The sequence below is a fragment of the Haliotis asinina genome, chromosome 10 (genome assembly GCF_037392515.1).
Source record: "Haliotis asinina isolate JCU_RB_2024 chromosome 10, JCU_Hal_asi_v2, whole genome shotgun sequence".
NCBI lineage: Eukaryota > Metazoa > Mollusca > Gastropoda > Lepetellida > Haliotidae > Haliotis > Haliotis asinina.
In genome coordinates this window covers 1748472-1773562 of record NC_090289.1, presented here as the reverse complement: position 1 = coordinate 1773562, position 25091 = coordinate 1748472, and the positions used below count along the sequence as shown (strand labels likewise).

The 25091-nt window shown below is 41.9% G+C and overlaps 2 protein-coding genes across 3 annotated transcripts; both read right to left on the bottom strand.

The window, feature by feature from the left end:
* Positions 1–2262: 2262 nt before the first annotated feature.
* Positions 2263–11493, bottom strand: LOC137298075 (uncharacterized). Of its 2 annotated transcripts, none has more exons than XM_067830135.1 (5): positions 11224–11493; positions 7586–7817; positions 6345–6484; positions 3562–3679; positions 2263–3101 (listed from the first exon to the last, which is right to left on the bottom strand). In XM_067830135.1, the coding sequence occupies exons 1-5, from the start codon at positions 11270–11272 to the stop codon at positions 2906–2908; spliced, it is 735 nt and encodes a 244-aa protein (XP_067686236.1). In that variant the 5' UTR covers positions 11273–11493; the 3' UTR covers positions 2263–2905. The 2 variants fall into 2 exon arrangements, with proteins under 2 accessions (XP_067686236.1, XP_067686237.1); XM_067830136.1 differs by lacking the exon at positions 11224–11493 and adding an exon at positions 8738–11223.
* Positions 11494–12767: 1274 nt separating this feature from the next.
* On the bottom strand, positions 12768–24499 carry LOC137297713 (uncharacterized). The gene is made up of 5 exons (XM_067829646.1): positions 24284–24499; positions 22779–22968; positions 22512–22651; positions 20325–20442; positions 12768–14936 (listed from the first exon to the last, which is right to left on the bottom strand). Exons 1-5 carry the CDS (start codon positions 24318–24320, stop codon positions 14747–14749), a joined length of 675 nt encoding a protein of 224 aa, XP_067685747.1. The 5' UTR covers positions 24321–24499; the 3' UTR covers positions 12768–14746.
* Positions 24500–25091: the final 592 nt, after the last annotated feature.

Here is a 25091-nt window from a genome sequence, read left to right as displayed (position 1 = left end):
GGGTACAGGTGAAGGTGTGGTGGGTACAGGTAAAGGTGTGGTGGGTACAGGTAAAGGTGTGGTCAGTGCAGATTTTCAGATTTTCAGATTGATTGGATGTTCAGATTTTATGTTTGTATCACAGGAGTGTGATCAGAGACTTGCATTCCAAAACATGTCCCATCTTTGTAGCCTCTGTAACAGCGTTATTTCTATTGAAGCGGGTTACACATGACCTTCAGTCTATATCTCTTAGAACATCCACTGCCTGGAGTGTTTGTAACAACTCTAGTCTCAGCTTAACCTTGAGGAGTCAGTGGGGTAGCAGTGAAGTCCAGCGTTCCTTCGTCAGCCTAAGACCCGGGTTCTATTCCCCACATGGGTACTATGTGTGAAGCCCATTTTCTGGTTTCCTTCTGGTGTCGTGGAATATTGCTAAACGCGGGAAAAACTACACTCGCACTCTTACACAGTAAGACGTGCACCTGGTTTGCACTTCGTCATATAAATGGGGGAGTGCACATTGTTGTTGGTTTCATTACAGCTTGAGCGTTCTGACATGCCCCGGTTTCTCAGACGTCAACATGTATACCTTAAATATTCCATGAAAATAAACACTTAGGACCACAATCATTCAGTCACGGGTACATTTATTGTCTGTATTGAGTGTGGCATGTGTGACTGGTAAACATTCAGAAATTGGCATCACAACGTGGAGTTGTATCACTTCAAGTCAGTAGATAAGTATGTATACAAATTCTAACATGCTGTCCCTTTATCCTCAATAAGGCAGGAATTTATCGGGAACAACGTTCCACCGTTAAGATGGACACGCATTAAAATAAGCAGTTTCTGAGGAGTTACGATATGAAGATTTTACATACATTTATACTGACGCCTCCAAGGATTCCTACCTCGACTGGTACTGCTGGAGCCTTCTAGATCCTTGATAGCACTCTCGTATGTGGTCAGGTCGCATGATGATATACCATGAAAAAGTAGGGAATATTGGATTTCCAAGATTAATAAAGTGCAAATGATGAAGCCAAGGAGGAAACAGACGATGAAGAGACTTTTACGGAAAATGTGACAATTTCTTCCATTCCTTTGGAAATGTTTTATCTGTATAGATATGTATTACTTTTTCTCATTGGCGTTGGCTAGTGGCATGCTCCCAAAATGGAATATCCCCTACCTTTTTGCAGAAATGACTTTGTATAAGAATTGTTGAATCAAGATGCAAACATATGTCATGTGATAACGCGTGGGTTCACGTTCATGTCGGTTTGTAGGGTAATAAGACAGCATATCATCCAACTAGGTTAAAAGTGGTTGTTTGATGCTTTAATCCACTTCACCAATCCATACCATACGTCGTGCGTGGTGTTACTCCACTAATCCATACCATACTTCGTGGTGTTACTCGACTAATCCATACCATACTTCGTGGTGTTACTCCACTAATCCATACCAGACGTCGTTATTACTTCACTAATCCATACCATACATCGTGGTGTTACTTCACTAATCCATACCATACGTCGTGGTGTTACTTCACTAATCCATACCATACGTCGTGGTGTTACTTCACTAATCCATACCATACGTCGTTATTACTTCACTAATCCATACCATACATCGTGGTGTTACTTCACTAATCCATACCATACGTCATTGTGTTACTTCACTAATCCATACCATACGTCGTGGTGTTACTTCACTAATCCATACCATACGTCGTGGTGTTACTTCACTAATCCATACCATACGTCGTGGTGTTACTTCACTAATCCATACCATACGTCGTGGTGTTACTTCACTAATCCATACCATACGTCGTGGTGTTACTTCACTAATCCATACCATACGTCGTGGTGTTACTTCACTAATCCATACCATACGTCGTGGTGTTACTTCACTAATCCATACCATACGTCGTGGTGTTACTTCACTAATCCATGCCATACGTCATGGTGTTACTTCACTAATCCATACCATACATTGTGGTGTGACTTCACTAAGCACAGGCTCGTTACCTGTACCGACCATCTCTTTACCTATACCCACCAAACCTTTACCATACCTTTAAGGCTCTTTAAACCACCAGAACAGAATGAAAAATGAACAGGTTAGGATGACATCAAACGTCATGCCCTGGGCGAGTGCGTATGTTGTGTAAAAAATAAAACATTCTTCTTATTTGTTATATGTTGGAGAGCTTTCCTCAACGCTCAACATGTACTACATTCCTCACGGCGCATTAACAAACCAACCCGTACAAACTAACAGGAAATATGTTTTATTACAAAAATGTATTTACAACAAGAAGGTCGGATGACACACTTTTACAACGTGATTCCTGTAGTATCTCTGTAAACAATCTCATGTAACACCCAGATTGTGTGGGCAGATATTTTCATCCAAGCAAATCGAAGAATATCATATAGCTATTCAATAAAGTGTCGTTTTAGATCTTGAACATTTTAGCAAAGCTCAGTGTCTTTCCCATAGACTTTGGAACCGAAATTTACAGCATGTGCTTCATTCCGTTAATATTTGGTTTTCACTTATGGTAAAAAGGTGTAGCTCAAATACACGTGTAAGGAATTTGCAAATCATCCCATAAGGTCTGTTCCTGACCTCTTACACAGCCTTCTGTGAGAGAATAATGTGTTCGTTTCCAACATCATTGGCATGATTTACTGAGGTGATCTGTTGGAACGGAGTGGATTCGAGATTGTTATATTACTCTTGAATTTAAGCGGTAAAATCGTATCACTGAAAGAAAAAAAAAAACATTATGAATTTACGAATTTAAGAAACTCTTATGATCACGAATCAACTAGTTTGCTTGAGACATACATTTCTACACATACATGAACCGCCTCCCCTGCTTCCATGGCGCACGTGGCAACAGTTGCTGGCTTTACCGCAGAAGGATCTTGTTCAGTATGTGAGATAGTCCGGAGAAAAGCAATATGGCTGCCAGCGATGTCACGTGATGGGCAGCGCCACAAAACGATGGCGCGAAATAGTCCATGGCTCGACTGTGAAGGTCGACATCAATTTGTCCACATTCCGTAAGAGAACTGACGACACACTGACGGGCGTACTCAAACGTCCTGTAACAAAACACCAGTAACTGGAGACACTTTACTCAATGGTTAAACGTGATAGATCACAGGCCAAGTACATGTAAATAAAAAAAAAATCATTAGGTCAGAATATTTTCGGTGCCAAGTATTGAGTACGGTTCATCCAGTAACACATCTCTGCATCACCCACAGCGTTTGCCTGACAGTCTTATTCGTCCGCCGACATCATCTGTCTCTATGATATCTTCTACTATATCAGTCCCCTAATGTCCCCAGTATGTCGCTGTCAGCGCAAAATGTCCTGCTCTCCTCTGTCACTGTATGGTGGTTCTAGTTCTATAACGAACCCAGTTAGATACCAGTCATTCCCCAGTTAACATTTCTACCACCTGTTCTATACTCCACCAGGAACACCATGCTAGTAGTAGTGGTAAGTTGATCAATGTTGGTGTTAATGATACAAAAGGGTAAGGAGACGGTTCCTGACCTGCACATCCGGTCTTGCACGTAGAAGTCCTCGTTTTCTGTGTAGGTTATTTGGTCTTTGCGCTTGACGCATCCCGTAACCTGACTCAGCTTCCCCGTCTCACACAGGGCATCAATACCTGGTAGGAAACGTTGCAACGTATTATCGGAGGATAGAGGGAGAGCAAGGAACAACAGAGTGAGAACCTGGTAGATAAAATGATAACAGAATGATAATGAAGAGGCATGCAGGTATCGCAACTTTCCAAGAAGATAAAAATGCAAGTCAACTAGAGAAAGAAAGACAAGGCATCGTCACTTCTCTGCGCTCTTATAGGTACAGCTACTGTTCTTTTCATAGACTTCTTGATCGATTAAGTCGGCAATGTTTATAAGCATGGTTGATTCCTCGATAATCACTTACTGACAATTTATTAGATCTTAATCATTTCTTGACAAGTAAAGGTGTGGTGGGTACAGGTAAAAAGATGGTCAGTACAGGTCAAGAAATGGTCGGTACAGGTAAAGAGATGGTGGGTACAGGTAAAGAGATGGTCGGTACAGGTAAAGAGATTGTGGGTGCAGGTAAAGATATTGTTGGTACAGCTAAAGGTGTGTTCGGTATAGGTAAAGAGATGGTGGGTACAGGTAAAGGTGTGGTGAGTACAGGTAAAGAGATGGTGGGTACAGGTAAAGAGATGGTGGGTACAGGTAAAGAGATGGTCGGTACAGGTAAAGAGATTGTTGGTACAGGTAAAGATGTGGTAGGTATAGGTAAAGAGATGGTGGGTACAAGTAAAGGTGTGGTGGGTACAGGTAGAGAGACGGTCGGTACAGGTAAAGAGATGGTCAGTACAGGTAAAGAGATGGTGGGTACAGGTAAAGATGTGGTGGGTACAGGTAAAGGCGTGGTGGGTATAGGTAAAGGCGTGGTGGGTATAGGTAAAGAGATGGTCGGTACAGGTAAAGGTGTGTTGGGGACAGGTAAAGAGATTGTCGGTAGAGGTAAAGAGATGGTGGGTACAGGTAAGGAGAACGTCGGTACAGGTAAAGAGATGGTGGGCACAGGTAATGGTGTGGTGGGTACAGGTAAAGAGATGTGGGCACAGGTAAAGAGATGGTGGGTACAGGTAAAGAGATGGTGGGTACAGGTAAAGAGATGGTGGGTACAGGTAAAGAGATGGTGGGTACTGGTGAAGAGATGTGGGCACAGGTAAAGAGATGTGGGCACAGGTAAAGAGATGGTGGGTACAGGTAAAGAGATGGTGGGTACAGGTAATGGTGTGGTGGGTACAGGTAAAGAGATGTGGGCACAGGTAAAGATATGGTGGGTACAGGTAAAGAGATGGTGGGTACAGGTAAAGAGATGGTGGGTACTGGTGAAGAGATGTGGGCACAGGTAAAGAGATGTGGGCACAGGTAAAGAGATGGTGGGTACAGGTAAAGAGATGGTGGGTACAGGTAGAGAGACGGTCGGTACAGGTAAAGAGATGGTGGGTACAGGTAAAGAGATGGTGGGTACAGGTAAAGGTGTGGTGGGTACAGGTAAAGAGATGGTGGGTACAGGTAAAGATATTGTTGGTACAGCTAAAGGTGTGTTCGGTATAGGTAAAGAGATGGTGGGTACAGGTAAAGGTGTGGTGAGTACAGGTAAAGAGATGGTGGGTACAGGTAAAGAGATGGTGGGTACAGGTAAAGAGATGGTCGGTACAGGTAAAGAGATTGTTGGTACAGGTAAAGATGTGGTAGGTATAGGTAAAGAGATGGTGGGTACAAGTAAAGGTGTGGTGGGTACAGGTAGAGAGACGGTCGGTACAGGTAAAGAGATGGTCAGTACAGGTAAAGAGATGGTGGGTACAGGTAAAGATGTGGTGGGTACAGGTAAAGGCGTGGTGGGTATAGGTAAAGGCGTGGTGGGTATAGGTAAAGAGATGGTCGGTACAGGTAAAGGTGTGTTGGGTACAGGTAAAGAGATTGTCGGTAGAGGTAAAGAGATGGTGGGTACAGGTAAGGAGAACGTCGGTACAGGTAAAGAGATGGTGGGCACAGGTAATGGTGTGGTGGGTACAGGTAAAGAGATGTGGGCACAGGTAAAGATATGGTGGGTACAGGTAAAGAGATGGTGGGTACAGGTAAAGAGATGGTGGGTACAGGTAAAGAGATGGTGGGTACTGGTGAAGAGATGTGGGCACAGGTAAAGAGATGTGGGCACAGGTAAAGAGATGGTGGGTACAGGTAAAGAGATGGTGGGTACAGGTAATGGTGTGGTGGGTACAGGTAAAGAGATGTGGGCACAGGTAAAGATATGGTGGGTACAGGTAAAGAGATGGTGGGTACTGGTGAAGAGATGTGGGCACAGGTGAAGAGATGTGGGCACAGGTAAAGAGATGGTGGGTACAGGTAAAGAGATGGTGGGTACAGGTAGAGAGACGGTCGGTACAGGTAAAGAGATGGTGGGTACAGGTAAAGAGATGGTGGGTACAGGTAAAGGTGTGGTGGGTACAGGTAAAGAGATGGTGGGTACAGGTGAAGGTGTGGTGGTTACAGGTAAAGAGATGGTAGGTAGAGGTAAAGAGATGTGGGCACAGGTAAAGAGATGGTGGGTACAGGTAAAGAGATGGTGGGTACAGGTGAAGGTGTGGTGGGTACAGGTAAAGGTGTGGTGGGTACAGGTAAAGGTGTGGTCAGTGCAGGTACGGGTATGTTCGGTACAGGTAAGGTACAGATAAACGATGCACGGGGTATTTAACAGGTTGCACGGTACGGGGAAATTGTGTATCAGTACAGGTGAGGTGATGTACTTACTGGCAATATGGTCACAGACATACTCCATACCCTCTTTTATCCTTGACAGGTACGGCAGGAAGGAGCGATAGGCAGGGTCCACACATTGGCTCATAACAGCGTAGCGACAGTCCACTTGGGCAGCTCGCTTCAGACGCTGCCTGCTCCCAAATCCAGAGTTTGTTAGTCGACCAAACATACTACTCATCAAACGTTTAGACTCACTAACACAAATGTAGTCACTTCTGTCAACTGTTCTAAACTAGATTTTGCAAACTATTATATTCTGTTTAAAGGCACTGCTTACCGTGCCACATGAACAGTTGTATTGTACAACAAATTTGTAACCTTGAAAAGATTGTTGTCATCGAGTTCAAGAAATGATTAAACTCCGTTAAAAAGACAAATTCATAGGAGAAATTGACACCAAACCGCAGCTGGCCACATGCACGACATTTGCACATGTTTTATAGCAATTTTTATCTACTTAAGATTTGCAGTTGGTTACCCCACGTTAGTGGGGAAGTACATCTTCGATGCAACCATGCGTATATACATAACGTATAGTGAGTGCTTTAAGTGAGTCAAAACATTTTATTGGGAGGATATAAGCAGACGACTTTCTCTCACACTGGGACAGTCATCGAAGGAAACATGAATATAGATCACCTACATTTTTTGCTCTGTGTGTTCTCTCCCTCTCCTTGTGGGTGACGTCTGTATAATAATGCTCTGACACGACTCACCGGTAGAGGCACATTTACATGTCACCTTCAGAACTCTGAAGAACTCAACCTCATGTTGGTCATGTGAACAAGGCGTCCGACCTGGGATCAGTAAAAAGTGGTTCGAATCCCATTACGGGACTCGGATATGGTATGGCCTATATATAGTAGGACCAGGAATTGTTGAGAATTTAAAGATTGTAAATTCTGTAATGTTTTTCACTCGTTATTCACGTATTGAATGTGAATATTAGCTGAACATAACACCAGATTCAAAGAAAAGTTAGCATTACAGCGTTACACATATCAGGATTCAGGGATCCTGTGTGTAGGAAAACCCCCGATATCATAGGATTAGTTTCGCACGTGGGTTTCACTAGACAGTCTATGGTATAATATAGTACTTTGTAAGACAGAATTAAAATATCCGGCCGCTGTAAGTCTGTGTTACAGTATAGGACACTGTAAGTCTGTGTTAAAGTATACGACTCTGTAAGTCTATGACCGTGCATAGCTGAGCATGCAGGACGGACGTACTCATTGCGACACTTGTAAGCATCCACCTGCAGGAACAACTGCTGGTAGTCGACTCCAGTGCTGGACACCAGGGTTTGAGGCCCCACCACACCGTCACCCACCAGCGACGGCGGCAGGAACACGTTGACGGGCTGTTCGTAACGAGGGGTACACGTGTCCAGCTTGCTCTTCAGCTGAGGAATGGGACACGTCACATGGTCGAAAAGGTTAAAGGCTTGGCTCTGCAGCAGTGCTACAAGAGAAAGAGGAACATTTCATTTGAACAGCGTTTTATGCCTTCATTCTGTCTATGTGCATCCATCCTCTTTTTGCATTTATTTATCAGTTTGTTCATTCGTTCGTATGTTCGTACAGTTAGCAAGAGGTTTGGGGTGGTAGGGTCCATTGGTTGGTTGTTTAACGCCGCACACAGCAAAATTCCCATGTCGGCGATTAGTCTGTCTTACAGTCCCTGAACCACATTTTTTTGCCCAGTGCCAAGCTAAAGCCTTACATGATGCAAGTCTTGATTTCCTCAGGTGCTGAATCTCTGGTATCCCTGGGTTTACAAACATGGGTTTGTTTGTTACTACCAAAATTATATATACACCTGGACTTTAATTAAGCACCCCCTAATATATATCATGATAAAAACACAATTGTTAGATAAAGTTACAAATCTATCATATGTCTGTGTAAGGACACATCTCTAGTAGTCTAAAAAGGTCATTAAGTTCCTTTGCTTTCCGCGCAAAGCATGCTTTGGGCATATGAAGCATGCAGCCCTCATGTTTCTCAAAATCCACTTTCTCTCTGTGATACACTTTCTGTGTACAAGGAAAGAAATCTGTTACTTCCTCAATGTGATAAAAATCAAAATGGCAAGGAGAAGACTTTCTGAAGCCCTGAGGTGGCAGATTGTTGGCATGCACGCAACAGGCATGTCCTTCAAAGCCTGGGGTATTGTCACAGTAATACAACTGGGGTATTGTCACTCAGTAATCAGTCGGCTTGTTCGAAAACATCAAGCTACTGGACATGTGAAAGATCGTCCAAGGTCTGGACAACCCAGAAAGACAACACCTCGAAATGACCGCAATCTGGCACCTCTGGCAAGGTGAGAACCCTTTGCAACAAGTACGTTTTTGAAACACTTATGGTTACCCCACATACCTCTATCCATCAGAACAGTCAGAAGACACCTTAGGGCACTTGGTATGAGGTCCAGAAGAGTAATCAACGTCCTGCTCTATCTGATCGTCTTAAACGACATCGCCTGCAGTGGTGTAAGGCTCGTCAAAAGTGGAACTTGAGGTCATGGAGGAGGGTTCACTGGTCAGACGAGAGCAGGTTCCTCCTCCACGTCACAGATGGTCGCATGAGAGTCTGGAGGCATAGAAACACAGCTTACGTGCCCAGAAATGTTCATCCTACTGTTCCGTATGGTGGAGGATCAGTTATGGTCTGGGGTTGCCTGTCCCATGACTGTAAATTGCAAATGGTGATTGTCCATGGAAATCTCAATGGTGAACAGTACATCCAGGATATTCTCCGTCCAGCTGTTGTGCCTCATTTTGATAATCATCCGTTGGCTACACGCCCATTATTCATGGATGACAATGCCAGGCCACATCGTTCACGTGCAGTGACGGCATATCTTCAGAATGAGGCTAACACCACATTACCATGGCCAGCTATGAGCCCGGATTTGAACCCTTTAGAGCATATCTGGGACTTTCTTGGACGTCGTGTGAGGTTGCGGCAACCTCCTGTACAGAATCCTGCACAACTGGAATTTGCTTTACATGATGAATGGCAGCGATTGCCACGTGATCGCATCAGGAGGTTTACCAGCAGTATGAGGAGAAGAGTGCAAGCTGTCATCCGAGCACGTGGTGGATACACAAAATACTGACGCTACATTTTTGAGGTGGTAACATGGGTGGGGATGGGGTAGTCCAGGTGTATATATTCAGGGACTAAGCCCTAGTCTAGTCGTCTGTAAATAACCGATGCGATTACACGTGACGTGTCAACTACGTCAGCGAACCTGGTCGTGCGATCCAGTTACTCGCATCTTAAGATAAGCATGAGTTGCTTACTCTAACCCGGATCTTCACGTGTAGTGCATTTGGGGTAACTTGAAAGGTACATAATTGCACGTGGTATATTGTAACCTAGACGATGGTATTAGTGAGTGTGTGAGCTTCTATTATGCCTCGTCGTGCCAGCCTATACACCCCGACACCCTGATCTACATGTCTCACACACACACGTGTATAACCCCGACACCCTGATCTATATGTCTCACATACACCCGTGTATAACCCCGACACCCTGATCTACATGTCTCACACACACCCGTGTATAACCCCGACACCCTGATCTATATGTCTCACACACACCCGTGTATAACCCCGACAGCCTGATCTATATGTCTCACACATACCCGTGTATAACCCCGACACCCTGATCTATATGTCTCACACATACGCGTATATAACCCCATCACCCTGATCTATATGTCTCACACATACCCGTGTATAACCCCGACACCCTGCTCTTGATGTCTCATACATACCCGTGTATAACCCCCGACACCCTGGTATATATGTCTCACACATATCCGTGTATAACTCCGACACCCTGCTCTACATGTCTCATACATACACGTATATAACCCCCACACCCTGATGTATATGGAAATGAAAGGAACTAAATAGAAACGACATAACGCTTTCCACATCCCAAAACAGTGAGTAGATCGGAAAGGAAGCCAGGGAGCGATATACAAATGCTGGAGGACCCAGCTTAGAGAGGAATTCCCAATCTGATGTTCTTGGTTCAGCGTCAGTTGGTCTCTGAGCGAGTATCATACATAAACTTCAGTCCTGACAGAGACATGCGACAGCTGTAATTGGATGACACTGTTATCGAAGTTTCGTAAATGTACATCCATTCAGTCATTAAAACTTACCATATTTGTTATATATAGTGCTGTCGTTTTTGGACACGATGTCTTATACTAAATGTGTTCACAGATATTTTCATGTAGGTGACATTTGGTACATTCAATTTTCTGTGCTCGAAAATAGGCAAGCTGAACTACCCGGAATTTGTGTTTTTATTGTAGCTAAAATGTTACACTGTACCCATGTGTGCATGTAATGGCTGTTGACAGCCTTGGTGATTTTTAAAAAATATAACCTTGCTATAGAAGTCGAGGGGAAAACATTTCATTTTCCTTGTTTGGGGAGTAAGCAGCGCTTGGAAAGAGCGTTGGAGAGTCCCGTTGGTCTTGTTTTGTCAGAAGTAATCCCATCACAATGTTTCAACATATGAATTGTTGAAAATAATGTTGAAAACACGTATAAGCGAATAGGTAAATACCATCAGCAGGAATGTGATCATTTAGGGTAACTACGGCAGGAGTTGTAGCTGGCGTTGCCTGGCTCAGCAACTCTGGTATGCCCTGATAACACTCTGACAGGTTTAAATTTGAACATGACTGCCATTTTGCCAACAGTCAATTCAAGTCAGTGCTATACATTTACGTGTATGAATTCTAAAAAAATCGACATAGAAAGGAAAAAGTATTGGTACAAAATGACAGCAAAGATATACATATTTTACGGGACATGTGTAACAACCCTACTTACCTGAACACACCACAAACATGAACAAGGTAATATTTCCGGTAACATCCATGTTGTTTGCTATTGTTCCCTATATCCCAACTCGTGTCTCAAGCGGGTACTGAGTACGTCGATTACGTCATGTATGTCTTTGTTGGCTGGTCAAAGAGGTCGGCTGCATGTATGCGGGATTCAAATGTCGGTGTTTACATTATAGTCAGACTGGACGTGCTATCTTGCTGGTCAACAAGCCCTATTGTGAATCATTGTCTTATCAGCAGTCACATGACCAAATGACACGGGTTATGTGCCCTTTGGTAATATATTTGTGGGGGCAAAGGTGAACCACTGTAAATGGTACTGCGTATGAGAACAGGCGGTATTACAACAGTTCAATGTATCCGTTGTAGGCGGTAATGTAACGTTACGGTGTATCAGTGTAGGCAGTAATGTAACGTCACAATGTATCTGTGTAGGCAGTAATATAACGTTACAATGTATCTGTGTAGGCAGTAATATAACGTTACAATGTATCTGTGTAGGCAGTAATATAACGTTACAATGTATCTGTAGGCAGTAATATAACGTTACAATGTATCTGTGTAGGCAATAATATAACGTTACAATGTATCTGTGTAGGCAGTAATATAACGTTACAATGTATCTGTGTAGGCAATAATATAACGTTACAGTGTATCTGTGTAGGCAATAATATAACGTTACAATGTATCTGTGTAGGCAATAATATAACGTTACAGTGTATCTGTGTAGGCAATAATATAACGTTACAGTGTATCTGTGTAGGCAGTAATATAACGTTACAATGTATCTGTGTAGGCAATAATATAACGTTACAATGTATCTGTGTAGGCAATAATATAACGTTACAATGTATCTGTGTAGGCAATAATATAACGTTACAATGTATCTGTGTAGGCAGTAATATAACGTTACAATGTATCTGTGTAGGCAATAATATAACGTTACAGTGTATCTGTGTAGGCAGTAACATCAGTTTGAAACTATGATCGTTTGTTAAACAACTTTTATTGTAGGTTGAATGAAGGTCTGAGACTTACATGTTTTATTTGCAAGGTATACGATAAGGATTCGCAGTTTTAATATCATTTTGTTCGATTTACTTTTTTTGTTTAATGGGAATTCCTCGGTTTTGATGATTTTGCATCGGTTTTTTTTCGACACATACGGGATCACTCGTCTCTTCTATGTTGTGTTTCAAAGCATATGTATAAACTCAATGACTTGGAAGCACTTTTTATATACCCATCGATGGCATATAATTAAAAAATAAACAAAAAAAACCCTGGCCTCCCCGCTTCCGCTCCACCACAAAAGACACCATACACTTTAATTATCAGGTTTTGTTGCCTGTACAGTGAACTTCATCTCGTCACCAGTGCACAGCTGTTACCTCGAAATGCCAGTGCATGAGATGCACCTGTCTATTCCTGCTGCTGCCGCGTGCCCCTCCTCGCCAATTGTCAGCAATCATGTTTCTAAGTGCTGGAATGTCATGTCGTCACTGGGACAAATAATGTACACGATAATTACTTTAAAGTTATTTATTTACAAAGTACTGTGGTAGAAGAACAATTATCCGTGAGTGTAATTACACAACGTGCATACACGATGACTCGGTCACAAGGAGGGTTGCGAGGTTGTGGGAGGTGGGGTAGGTGTGGATGGGTGTCATTGGAAGGGCTTTCATGTGGCCATGGGTGTCATTGTGTCACAGGAGAGGGTCATGGGGTCACAGGATGTCGTGAAAGGAGCTAATGCTATGAGTTTAACCTGGTGTATAATATTATAGGTAGTATTGTAGTAGCAATAGGCACGATGATGTTAATACCTGATAACATGATGCTGGCAGCCGATGGTATGACGCTAGACGCTAGTAGGGCGATGTTAGTACCTGATAACATGATGCTGGCAGCCGATGGTATGATGCTAGACGCTAGTGGGGCGATGTTAGTACCTGATAACATGATGCTGGCAGCCGATGGTATGATGCTAGACGCTAGTGGGGCGATGTTAGTACCTGATAACATGATGCTGGCAGCCGATGGTATGATGCTAGACGCTAGTGGGGCGATGTTAGTACCTGATAACATGATGCTGGCAGCCGATGGTATGATGCTAGACGCTAGTGGGGCGATGTTAGTACCTGATAACATGATGCTGGCAGCCGATGGTATGATGCTAGACGCTAGTGGGGCGATGTTAGTACCTGATAACATGATGCTGGCAGCCGATGGTATGATGCTAGACGCTAGTGGGGCGATGTTAGTACCTGATAACATGATGCTGGCAGCCGATGGTATGATGCTCGACGCTAGTGGGGCGATGTTAGTACCTGATAACATGATGCTGGCAGCCGATGGTATGATGCTAGACGCTAGTGGGGCGATGTTAGTACCTGATAACATGATGCTGGCAGCCGATGGTATGATGCTAGACGCTAGTAGGGCGATGTTAGTACCTGATATCATGATGCTGGCAGCCGATGGTATGATGCTAGACGCTAATGAGTTGATATTAACAACGGATGGCGTGATGCTAGACGCTAGTGGGGTGATGTTAGCAGCCGATGATGTGATAACAGACGCTAATTTGTTGATGTTAACAGCCACTCAAGTGATGTTATCAGTTGACGATGGTGTGATGACAGATGCTAATGAGGTGATGTTATTAGCTGATGATGTGGTGATAGACGCTAGTGAGGTGATGTTACTAGCTGATGATGGTGTGATGATAGTGGGTGGTGATGTGATACTATAGATGCTGATATCGGTTACTATAGTAGTTCATGCATTAAGCATAGATGTGGAGGAACATAGATGTAGGGTCACACTACACGTTTATTACCTATTATCTTACCTCACACACGAATGTCGCTTTCCGATTGGCTAAGCGCTATTCTATTATTTTCAATGTACCGCTGGGAATTCCGAACTCTTCCGGTGCTTCATGATAGTACTTCTTTGTCTCGAATAACATTGAATCACGCATCAAGCACGGAAATTACCGATGTTTTGCGATGGAAAATGGATGGAAGGGAGATCACTCTAAATCTGTTTACCTTATGTCATCTCCAAAATGGCGATTCGCCTCGCGTTCAAACAGTTCAAAATTAACATTCAGGTGTTCGGTAAGATAAATACGTTGTTCACAGGCTCTGCGGGCTTGGGGAACGTAAACACACCTCGAGTGTACGTGAGCCCATGGCCCCTTCGCGACCAGTGAACAACTTATAATGTCCTTAAACATGCTAGGGTCACACTACACGTTTAATACCAAACGATTTCCACATTGTCTAATCAAACTGATGTCGACTGACTGCATTCGGGGCAGGATTCTCGTATCTGTAATGTGATGTGGTGTAACACACCTGCGCCCTGAAGGCCCTGGAATCAGCATAATGTGGCCATTCTTCCATTCAATATATTAAGTATTTACACTACATATTTTTTCGCTTGTCTACCATTTACACAGTTTTGAAAAGGTCATTTTGTGTATCATAAAGTCTTCAGAGCAACATTTCGAACAACGTTTTAGACGCTGTTATTGCAAGAGTCAGCATTACTGCGGTGACCTTGACCGCCCCACTGCAGGCACGTGGCGCGAGGTAGGTCATAGCTTTTCTGTAGATCTTGAGCGGAGTGACACCACACGGTCGGAAGGTTGTTGCAACACACGTCGAGGCGTAGGAATACAATCTGTAAACAAGTCAGAACATCACTGGTCATCTAATCATTTGGGTATAGATTAATCGTAACAAACAAACCCTGTTTTGACGTTTTAAACGGAGAAATACATCCACGTTTGTTGGGGTTTTCTTTGTGTTGTATTTGCTCAGAAGTTTCTTGCATTGCCCAGCCAGTCGTGCAGCTCCGGATATCCACGAACTCTCCGGATATCCCCGAACTCTCCGGAGATCTCCGTATATCAATCACTTCCCATGGGTATCCAGAGGCAGAGGGTAAGTGAATACTTTGCACCTTTTCTCAGCAAGAAATGTCTCCTATGGTGGCTGATTCGGGTCATCGCTTTATCGCCCTGTAAAATCTGGGCGACATAGCGACAAAGCGATAGTACGACAAGATATGGCGACACGATATTACGATATAGCGATACAGCCAAAAACGAAATAACGATATCACAACACGAAATGGCGATAACGAGACACGATATAGCGATAACAAGACAGGAAATTGCAACACCTCGACACGACATTGCGATAGCTAGACACGAAATGGCGATAAAACTGGGCGACATTACGGTATGGCGATAACGCGAAAAGGCGACATTGCGATATCACACGATATGGCCATACAGCGACATTGCGAGATGGCGATATTGCTCCCTTTCCATTTGAAATGTGGAATGGCGGGTAAGTTTATTCAGTTTTAGAATCTAATATGTGACGTATGTGAGATAAACCCATTTGTAAAACCATCCATTTTACACAAATAGCTCATCCAAGAGCACGATTAGTGATGACATATTGAAAACTGTGGTGGTTGTCCAGGCCATGATCATGCGAACTTTGTAGGCTATAGGATTTCATTAGAACATATTTGGCATCATACGGTGTTTTCTTTAAGAATGACGCTTGCTTATCAAGAAATGAAAATATGATCATAAAGAAAACACGTAGAAGACTTTTTTTAATTTTTTTGTATCTATAGATAAGAAAATAAATAAATACATTGTACGCTAAATGAATTTCAGTAGGTATAGTAAGTCAATCTCAGAATTCAGAGGGAATATAGATACGTTTGTACGTTCCTGAGTTGAGGTAAAGTAATATATCTAAATCTTTACAGTGCAGTTTGGCCATTATTATGATGGCCATCAGCAAGCCAAGTGTGGGTCAGCAGCATATGGAAGCTTTATCTTGTGGATGTGGTACTGGATACTGCAGACTGCCCATGCATGTACTGTACATACGATACAAGGGTGCCTGAAAGTGAGACTATACACATACAATTCTGTTTTTCAAGGGACTAGACCAAGTCATACTACGGCAAGGCAAGTGGACTGAAGATCCCCTTCGAGATCAATCTGGCCGTTGCTGCACTGTCATGTAATTGTGTATATGACGCCGAATACAGTATTGTGGACCCACTGAGGACCTTCTGTGTTTGAAGAGACAGATAGCCCAGATAATCAGTCATGGATACAATATTACACATGATTAGATTAAAGAATCTGATACAAAATTAGGTGGAATTCACTTCATTTTAGATTTGTGGAGGCTAGAGCAATAGAATTTTGCTGGAAAGCTACATGTACGGGGATGTAAATATTTTGGGGGTGAAACATCTAGTTAATATAACATAATGTATATGAATAAAGTACATGGGTTTCAATCTATCTCTACAGATATGTATAGATTAAGAAACCCTGGGTCTTGTAGTTCTATAGCACGATGCCTCTGGTAAACTATTTGGAAAGAAACAGATAAAAACCTCTCAGTGTCAGTGTTGTATTTGAATGGTGGAGTGGTTATTACTGTTTAAGACGTACCTCTAATCTCTTACCAGCTGTGTAACTGTGGCGTCATATTACCATTAACTAATGAATAATGGAACAATGTCGACACATGAAATCATTGTTCCATCGATAAGGCAAAATAATTACACTAAATGTAGAAATGTTTTGGTTATTTACCGATTTTCTTTAAATGGTCATTAGCAGGTTTGAGTGTTACCAAATTTTTCGTATTGCAATGTTTTGTGATATACGATGGTGCAATGCAATATGTATTGCAATGCATTATGAAAGTGGAACACATGATTTAAGGTCATGAAATTACTGTTTCATTTCTTTTGAAACAATGCCATTAGCCAGTTATGACTCAGGTGTGATTGTAGGAGAGAGCAATTGAACATGTTTCCAAACTGAATGCTTCGCTCTAATGTTTGGAACTTGAGAAAAAGCGGCGTTCACTATTTCGGTTTGTTTATAATCATATGTGTCGAACCAATCTATTTTTTTATTCATATAGTTTAAGTGTCATGCTAACACGGTCATATCACCAATAAACATTTTCGAAACTATTAAAATGCGGTTTAAACAGTATTTATTCAAAGAAAAGACACCAGAAAGACACCACAAACCCACAAAAAGGATTGGCAAACAGGCAGAACAAGTCCGTTATTGATGCCTCGCCCAAGACAAAACAACTTAAACGAATTAAACACGATTAAGAGATTGTAAAAAAGATGTATAATTGAATGAAGCAATTTTCAAAACCAAGAAAACGAGTTTGTACTTATGGTATTTTAAATGTGTTATTTAACCAAACGTTTGGAGTTAATTATGAAATGATAAATGGATTTAAGAAGCAATTCTGCATGAGTACTCCGCAGAGTATTTCTTCAACAGCAGAAGTACTGGTTATGGGTGATATGATAATATAGCGGGCAAAAACATGAAGTGTGGTGGTATCATCTGTTAAAAAATACATTTGTATGAACTATTTTCTTTTATATGTCTTTCGAACTGGTGTGAGTTTAAAACGCTACATCCCAGTCTCAGTTTGGACATGATAATTTGGGAAAAGCGCGTGTCAAAATTGAAGTATTTATAGCTCTGGAAAAGAGAGTGTAATTAGTAAGATATAATTTACATTTAGACAATGATTCTGCCAATTTACATATTCGTCCAGATTATTCTAGCCTTGTAAGACTGATGGAAGAAGATATTTACAGTGTTATACTAATTTAGTTGTTTTTGGTCTGACTGCCTTGAGTATCTCTGGCATTACGAAGGCAATAGTAAGTTTGTTTTTTCCCCACGTTTTGTGGAGCTAATCTTGTTAAGTACTCTGGCGTTAATTCATGTGCCATCTTATAAAAAATACATAATTTATGATTCTTTCTCCTTTGAAAGAGATATGGTATACTAGTTTCTTCGTCATTTGTTATGACTGATACACCTGATGGCCTCAAGTATGGTACAATGAGCATGGTGTAATCTTTCTAGTACTAATCCTTGTTCTTGGGCTCAATTGTCCAAAATGAAGGCACAGTAGTCAAAGTTAGCAAGGATGATATAATTATACTCTCTGTTTAGTTTATTAGTTTATATTTAAGGCTTCAAAGCAATATATTATAAGACTAGTTTCTTTATTTGATATTCGATTTGCGTATTCCATATACCATTGCTTTAAAATCATACCTCTAAATGTTTATGATAGTCATCCATCATTAAATCTGTTTTCGCTCTAGGTATTGCCTTTTAGCGAATAAGGCTGCCACTGGTTTTTCGGGACTAATCGATACCTGCAATTCATTTTCTCATTCAGAGATATTAGCGAGATCATTGTTCAATATTCTTGTTGCATCGGTGGGTTACCTATGATTATGTAATGATCTAAACGAAATACGAATATTATTAGTAGTTTTGGCTACATCACGAAAATGACCGATCGTATCGGATGAACCGGTTCGCGAAGTGTACCGCATTATATAGTACTGTGAAGTTCGAATTGCAATATACCAGTTAAGCGGTATTATCGGTCACGCTTACAAATTTATCATACTTTAAAATGAACGTGTAAGCTAAAACCAAATCGAGAAAATGTTGACTTTACAGGTAAAAGATAAGGTTTTGATTTTTAATAAATAAATAAATAAATGAATGAATGAATGAATGAATGAATGAATGAATGAATGAATGAATAATGAGTACAGTTCAGCTTTTTTTCTAGGACTGGGTAAGCTGCCCTGACATTTTGGGATGTAGATTGTGCATGTCTGTTAAGGCTTATAACAAACGGTTTATTAACATCTGTAGCGCGTGTACGTGTTGTAACTAAATACACACATGGTCACACATCTGAAACTAGGGGCAAGTTTACAACTTTCAAACATGAGACATTACCAGAATGCACGCGTAAAGCACGTTCTTCATACTGTATATATACAAGTGGGTGGCAGGATGATGTGCTGTGAACGAGCCCAGTACATTGAGTATACTAGTTTATTTCAAAATTGCACTTTGTGCGTTCTGAACTGATATAAGAGATGACATTACTACGAAACATAAACTTGACACGACTTTCGGAAAAAGGAAAATCAGCTTCATTAATCTTTTTGTGTACATTACCATGGCCACACATGTTGATAACTGTTTCTTTTCAAATCGTCTTCTAGAGGCATCATGCTATAACAACTACAAGACCCAGACTTTCTTAATCTATAAATATCTTTAGAGACAGACAGAAACCCAAGTACATTAATCATATACATTATGTCTAGATGTTTCACCCCAAACTCCACATATTAGATTCTAAAACTGAATAAACTTATCCACTTTTCCACATTTCACAAATGGAAAGGGAGCAATATCGTCATATCGCAACGTTGCTGTATCGCTATATCGCACTGTCGCTGTATCGCCATATCGTGTCGTGATATCGTGGCGCCTTTTCGCGTTATCGCCATATCGTTATGTCGCCCAGTTTTATCGCCATTTCGTGTCGTGATATCGCCATTTCGTGTCTACTTATCGCAATGTCGTGTCGAGGTGTTGCAATTTCGTGTCTTGTTATGGCTATTTCGTGTTGTGATATCGTTATTTCGTTTTTGGCTGTATCGCTATATCGTAATATCGTGTCGCCATATCGCAATGTCTTGTCGTACTATCGCTTTGTCGCTATGTCGCCCAGATTTTACAGGGCGATAAAGCGATGGCCCGAATCAGCCACCATAATCAGCCAGCTTCATGTTGAAATACACAACAAAAGTGACTTTGGACAACGCTACCATCTCGATCAAATATAAATTTCAAGGTTGAAAACTACTTATTTAGACTCAAATCAATACTTTGGCATGGCGTTTGGCTCTGTTAGGTAAGTAGTTTAATGTTTGTCCAAGAATAACTTGATTGTTCGTCCGCCAATGATTATGGGGAATGTGTTATATACTTTCACTTCATGAATGACATGTTATTTACCAGGAACATTCTAGTGTGGGAGATAAATACTTTCAAGTTGTGTTGGGTCACTGTTGAATATATGACGTTAGCTACGACGACGTTAGCTACGACGACGTTAGCTACGACTGTGACTGACTGAAGTGTGATTGTACACTGACTTGCACGTGTTCTCTGTCACTGTGGAGTCCGCGAGCTGGGCTGGGTTGTCGAAGCCCCTATGCAGCAGACACTCTCCCATGTTCTGCATATATTCTCTGAGGCACTGGTCGTTGAGATCTGAAACGCCACACATTACAGACACATTACAGACACATTACCATCACAAATGCCCCCATACAGTATGTATCAGATGACAGCAACATTACCGCCACCAGATGTCATTATGAGACGTAGGGTACAGTAGGAAACGTAAGTCCAGCTGTATTTACACTTGTATACTGAAGCACAAAAGAAACGTCACTTTTGAAAACAACTGCACAATTTTGTTCTTACATAATGGTGTGTTTTTTATGATTGTATCGTTTTGTTGACATGTTTTTCAGTCAAAATTTACAGTTATTACCCAAGTCAATGTATTTTCTGATGAAAAAGAAATGTACCAAAAAAGCCAGACGTGGAGAAACGAAACGTGAAAACGAAAACGCACGTGCATATTGTGACAACCCTATCAATGAAAGCGAGTCCAAAACTCGTTTAGCATCAGTTTTGTTTTGACACAATCGTCATGGCACGAATTACGACAGATCAGAGGAACCAAATCTTGGGTTGATTGCAAGGTAGTCGGTCATCTTTATGTTCATGGTAGGACAATCTCCTGACTGCTGGAGTGGTATCATGTCACTAACAGCACCCAAGACCGTTCACGCAGTCGGCCACCTTCAGTAGCATCACAACGTCAAGAAAGACAGATTGTGTACATCCCTCCACAGGGTCGCTTCCCCAGACCACACCACACCAGACCACTGGGACTCACAACAGACACATCAGTGTCGATACTGTGCGTCAACGTTTGCGTGGAGGAAACCTCTGTTATCACAGACCATATCGTAGTCCTGTCCTCACGGCTCATCACCACCAAAACCTGCTGCAATGGACAACTCAGCATCGAAATTGGCGCTATCGACAATGGACAATTGTGTTTTTATCTCATGAAAGCCGATATTGTGTTTTGACAGTTTTCTTTTTTCCAATGAGTGTATTGTTGAAAGAGACCCGCAGGGCGGTCCACAAACCAGTTGTAACGTTGGATTATCCATACCAACAAGAATGAAATAATGCTAGAGAAATTCCATCCGGAAAAGTGAGATAGACGCAAATGAAAACCCACGCATCATTTGATAGGAAATTAAAACAGGCGGTAAAACTGGTTTCCTGCTAATACTGGTTACTCATCTTACTCCTGCTGCGCAGGGGACATAAATGTTGTGCTGAGCTTTCTAACTAATGTAACTGAAAGCCTAATCAACTAAAATTTGAAACATACCTTTGACCTAAGCTAGGAACTAAACCTGACAACTGTTATCAGTGAGAAAACTGGATGACTTACAGGGAATTGAACGTGATTCTCTTAGTGAGATGAAACCCGCTAAACCCTACTAATTGTCTAACGTCGAAACAACGTTCTAGTACAAATTCAACAATATTACTGCTACAATAGCCACATGAAGCTACAAATATAACAAAATAATACCTAGTCTAAGTGCCTAAACACGAATGGGAACGAATAAGCACGAATCGGGTAAGAATGGTGCGATGTATCGTTGACCACTAGCTGTGTTATATACCCCCCAACTACCTCGCATTTCACGTGCTCTCACACCCATCTCGGTGTGTTTCTGTGCTATACAACCAGTTTGCACCAGATGTTTTTGAGCGAGCAGTTTTACGTGAAAACCCAAAATGTCTTCAGAACAACCCCGGTGATTTCCCTGTCCCTTTTGTCGACATTTGTATGTTAAAAACGGCTTGTAATTTGCTTTATTTGTTTCGTTTGTTGTTGTTTAGTGCCACACTCTTGGCGTATGACGATAGTCTATATATGATTAAGAGGGGACAACACAATGCTTGATATTATGAGAATCAATCGACGCAGCTGACATGTCAACCAGATCAGGGAACCGGACCATCGATCAAATTCTCTCGCCTTTTATGACGAGCAATGGCTGTTGAACACCAGTCCTAACAAATGCGATCGCAAGAACCAAGTGAGCGGATCCAGGGCTTTGCTAAGGAGATATACACGATTATAATATTGATCTGATAGGCTGAAAACGTGTACACGTCAGTTAACGGAAATATAATTTTTGCTTTTGACATGGTCTACTAACGTCAGTCATGTGACTCACCAAACAGGTTGGTACACAAGTACCGGACGGCTTCCGCCAAGTTGTACTGGTCAGGCAGCAGATTCTTGTACTGATCAGCCAGACATTCGTCTATCACATTGTGTTTACACGTCAGCTGGGTTGTGTACTCGTCCTGTTGACTGAAACATGGTTGCTTATCCGTCAGTGTTCCCGCAATCTAGTACTACATGTGCGCTTATAGGTTAGTACTCTGGCAAACAACTACAAAATATATCCGTACCCGTAAGTAGTAGAATATCACATCACCTGCATGTGGTCCGTGTGGCAGAAATAAATAATTCCTCGTAGTCGACGAAGCCTGTTGATCTGGACGCTGCCGACGACGTCTTGAGGATGTCCACCTGAAGGTTGCTCTTCCTGCAGTTGGTCAGGCGGTCTGACAGCTCCGTATGTTTACACTGTAGCAGGTTCTCTACGTCATCACTGCCATAAACCACTGGAGGACAACAGATGCATTCACCAGCACAGAGAACAACAAACACTTCCACCTGCACAGAGGACAGCAAACAAGTTTACAGGCACAGAGACAGTCCTCTGTTCTTGTTGTCCTCTATACTGTTTTCAAACAATACTGTTTTCGGGGTATCTTTGCCAAACACATTTACCAGCACAGTCCACTGGAGGACACATGGCACAGAAGAAGACTCAAGTAACCACGTACCCTGCCTGGTACAGACAGACGATACCAACAAGCTCAAGACCACTGTATATAGGAAACCAGCTCAAGTATCAAATACAGAGTTTGCAGTCTCATATGTTGGGGTGGCAAAATAGGTGATTGGCTTTCTGACAATCGGAGGTCCCTACTGAAACATATCCGGTACCAGTATTTGAGCAAGGTACAGGAGATGAGTGTAGGTGTGACACATTCACTGGGTTGATCTGACAAGTATATTTATACCTAGCAGTATGGCTACATAAGAAGCTGTGAGAAACATCTGACTTGGGACCCGAATCCCATATTATCTCAGGTAATTTGTGATACTTATGTAAGAATTGATCGATATTGAGGCGATGTTAACAACATAATATGTCAGGTGTATTTGCAGTACATAACATATGCTAGCTTTGATGCATTATGATTTATGGAACATGATCGATCAGATGTAATGCAACGTACAATAAGATATGTTTGGGCATAATGCAGTATACAGTATGATAGGCCAGACATAGGGATATAGATATTATGATATGTCATACATGACTCATTCATCTGATGTTAATGCTATGATGTTAAGACGCGTACTTTGTGACATATTAGATATAACACTGTATATAGCAGTGGATATCGTGACTATGTAGAATATATGTCGGATGTAATCCCATATACCATTGTATACAATATGTGAGCACTATATGGAATGTGATACAATAAAAAAAAGAATTGATCACTTCGGGCGTTCCTCTTACATCAAACTGTGAGGCCGTGATATAGCTGACACATTGTTCAAGGCCGCCTCGCGTATAGGCTGTGTCTCAAAGTGTAAAAAGGCAAATGTGTAAAACTGAAAGATTGTTCCATGTCATTGGAATTTGGCCAGCTTAAGGGAGACAGTCAAGAACTGTCATCAGACAGACAACTAACAAACACACAAACTGGTGTTTGAACAACATAAGTGAAACCTGTACTGCGAGTTCGTCCTGTATCCTGTACCGGTGTATGACGCTGCACAGATATCGATAGTGGCCATGATCCCCAAAACAGTCAGTGTCTGGACTAACACAACATGATTGATATGAAGTCAACTTACTTGCTAAAACAAATATCAAATACACCAATCTCTCCATCAGTGTGTGTTGTCAGTCAGTCCTGCCAAATATCACCACCGAGATGTCGAAATGTCCATGTACAATCATCAACAAACGGAACACACAGCGAGTCACGATCACAAAGGAGGAAGCCTTGTGCTCTGACTATTACTATCCAGATTGGCCGTGGTTGCTCCGGGTAGAGTGTTATCTAGGCTGGTATTTTGGTCACATGCTTCGAATATGATAAGATAATCAGTTACCGTATTTACCACCATTGTTGGGTATAGGAGAACCATTTGTAAACTTTGAGTGCTGTGTCTGACCAAATACCTTTGTTTTTAATAATAGCTAACAGGACTAGAGAGTTTTCAATATGTGATGGTACATCCTGCGACATCTATCACTGCGATTGGGCGAACTCATTCCGTCAGTAATTCCAGTAATAAAACTAGAATGATTTTCGAACATGCGATAACCAGCGTAAAACTCTATTCCCTTGTGCAGACAGCCCCCGATATTAAGAAGAAACACGCAGACTTTTGATTACACGATGCCATTTAGAAAGTGGTCAAATGCAACATATGTCATATTTGGGATTTCACCTTAGTAAAGTACAAATTCTAGTACTTTTTTGGTTGAGTCCCATCCGGAATTCGAGCCCGCACCCTCAGAGTCAGGCACCTAATCGCCAGCACACAAAGTCAGCCACCTAGCCCGCTCAGCCACAGCGGAAGTCGCGGTGAAATCTCAAATATGACATATGTTAAGCAGACTTTTGCGTTACAGCCTCAACAGTGTTTTCCTTTA

Bases quoted from the DNA above. Each gene is read 5' to 3' on its own strand.
- LOC137298075 (XM_067830135.1), bottom strand. From the start codon at position 11,272: ATGGATGTTACCGGAAATATTACCTTGTTCATGTTTGTGGTGTGTTCA. The intron at 7,818-11,223 runs GTAAGTAGGGTT...TTTCTCTTGTAG, and splicing joins CATGTTTGTGGTGTGTTCAG to CACTGCTGCAGAGCCAAGCC. The intron at 3,102-3,561 runs GTCAGGAACCGT...GTTTTGTTACAG, and splicing joins GTGCAAGACCGGATGTGCAG to GACGTTTGAGTACGCCCGTC.
- LOC137297713 (XM_067829646.1), bottom strand. From the start codon at position 24,320: ATGGAGAGATTGGTGTATTTGATATTTGTTTTAGCAA. The intron at 22,652-22,778 runs GTGATGTGATAT...ACCATGTTTCAG, and splicing joins GCCACACGGACCACATGCAG to TCAACAGGACGAGTACACAA. The intron at 14,937-20,324 runs GTCAGTGTACAA...ACTTGTTTACAG, and splicing joins GTGACAGAGAACACGTGCAA to ATTGTATTCCTACGCCTCGA.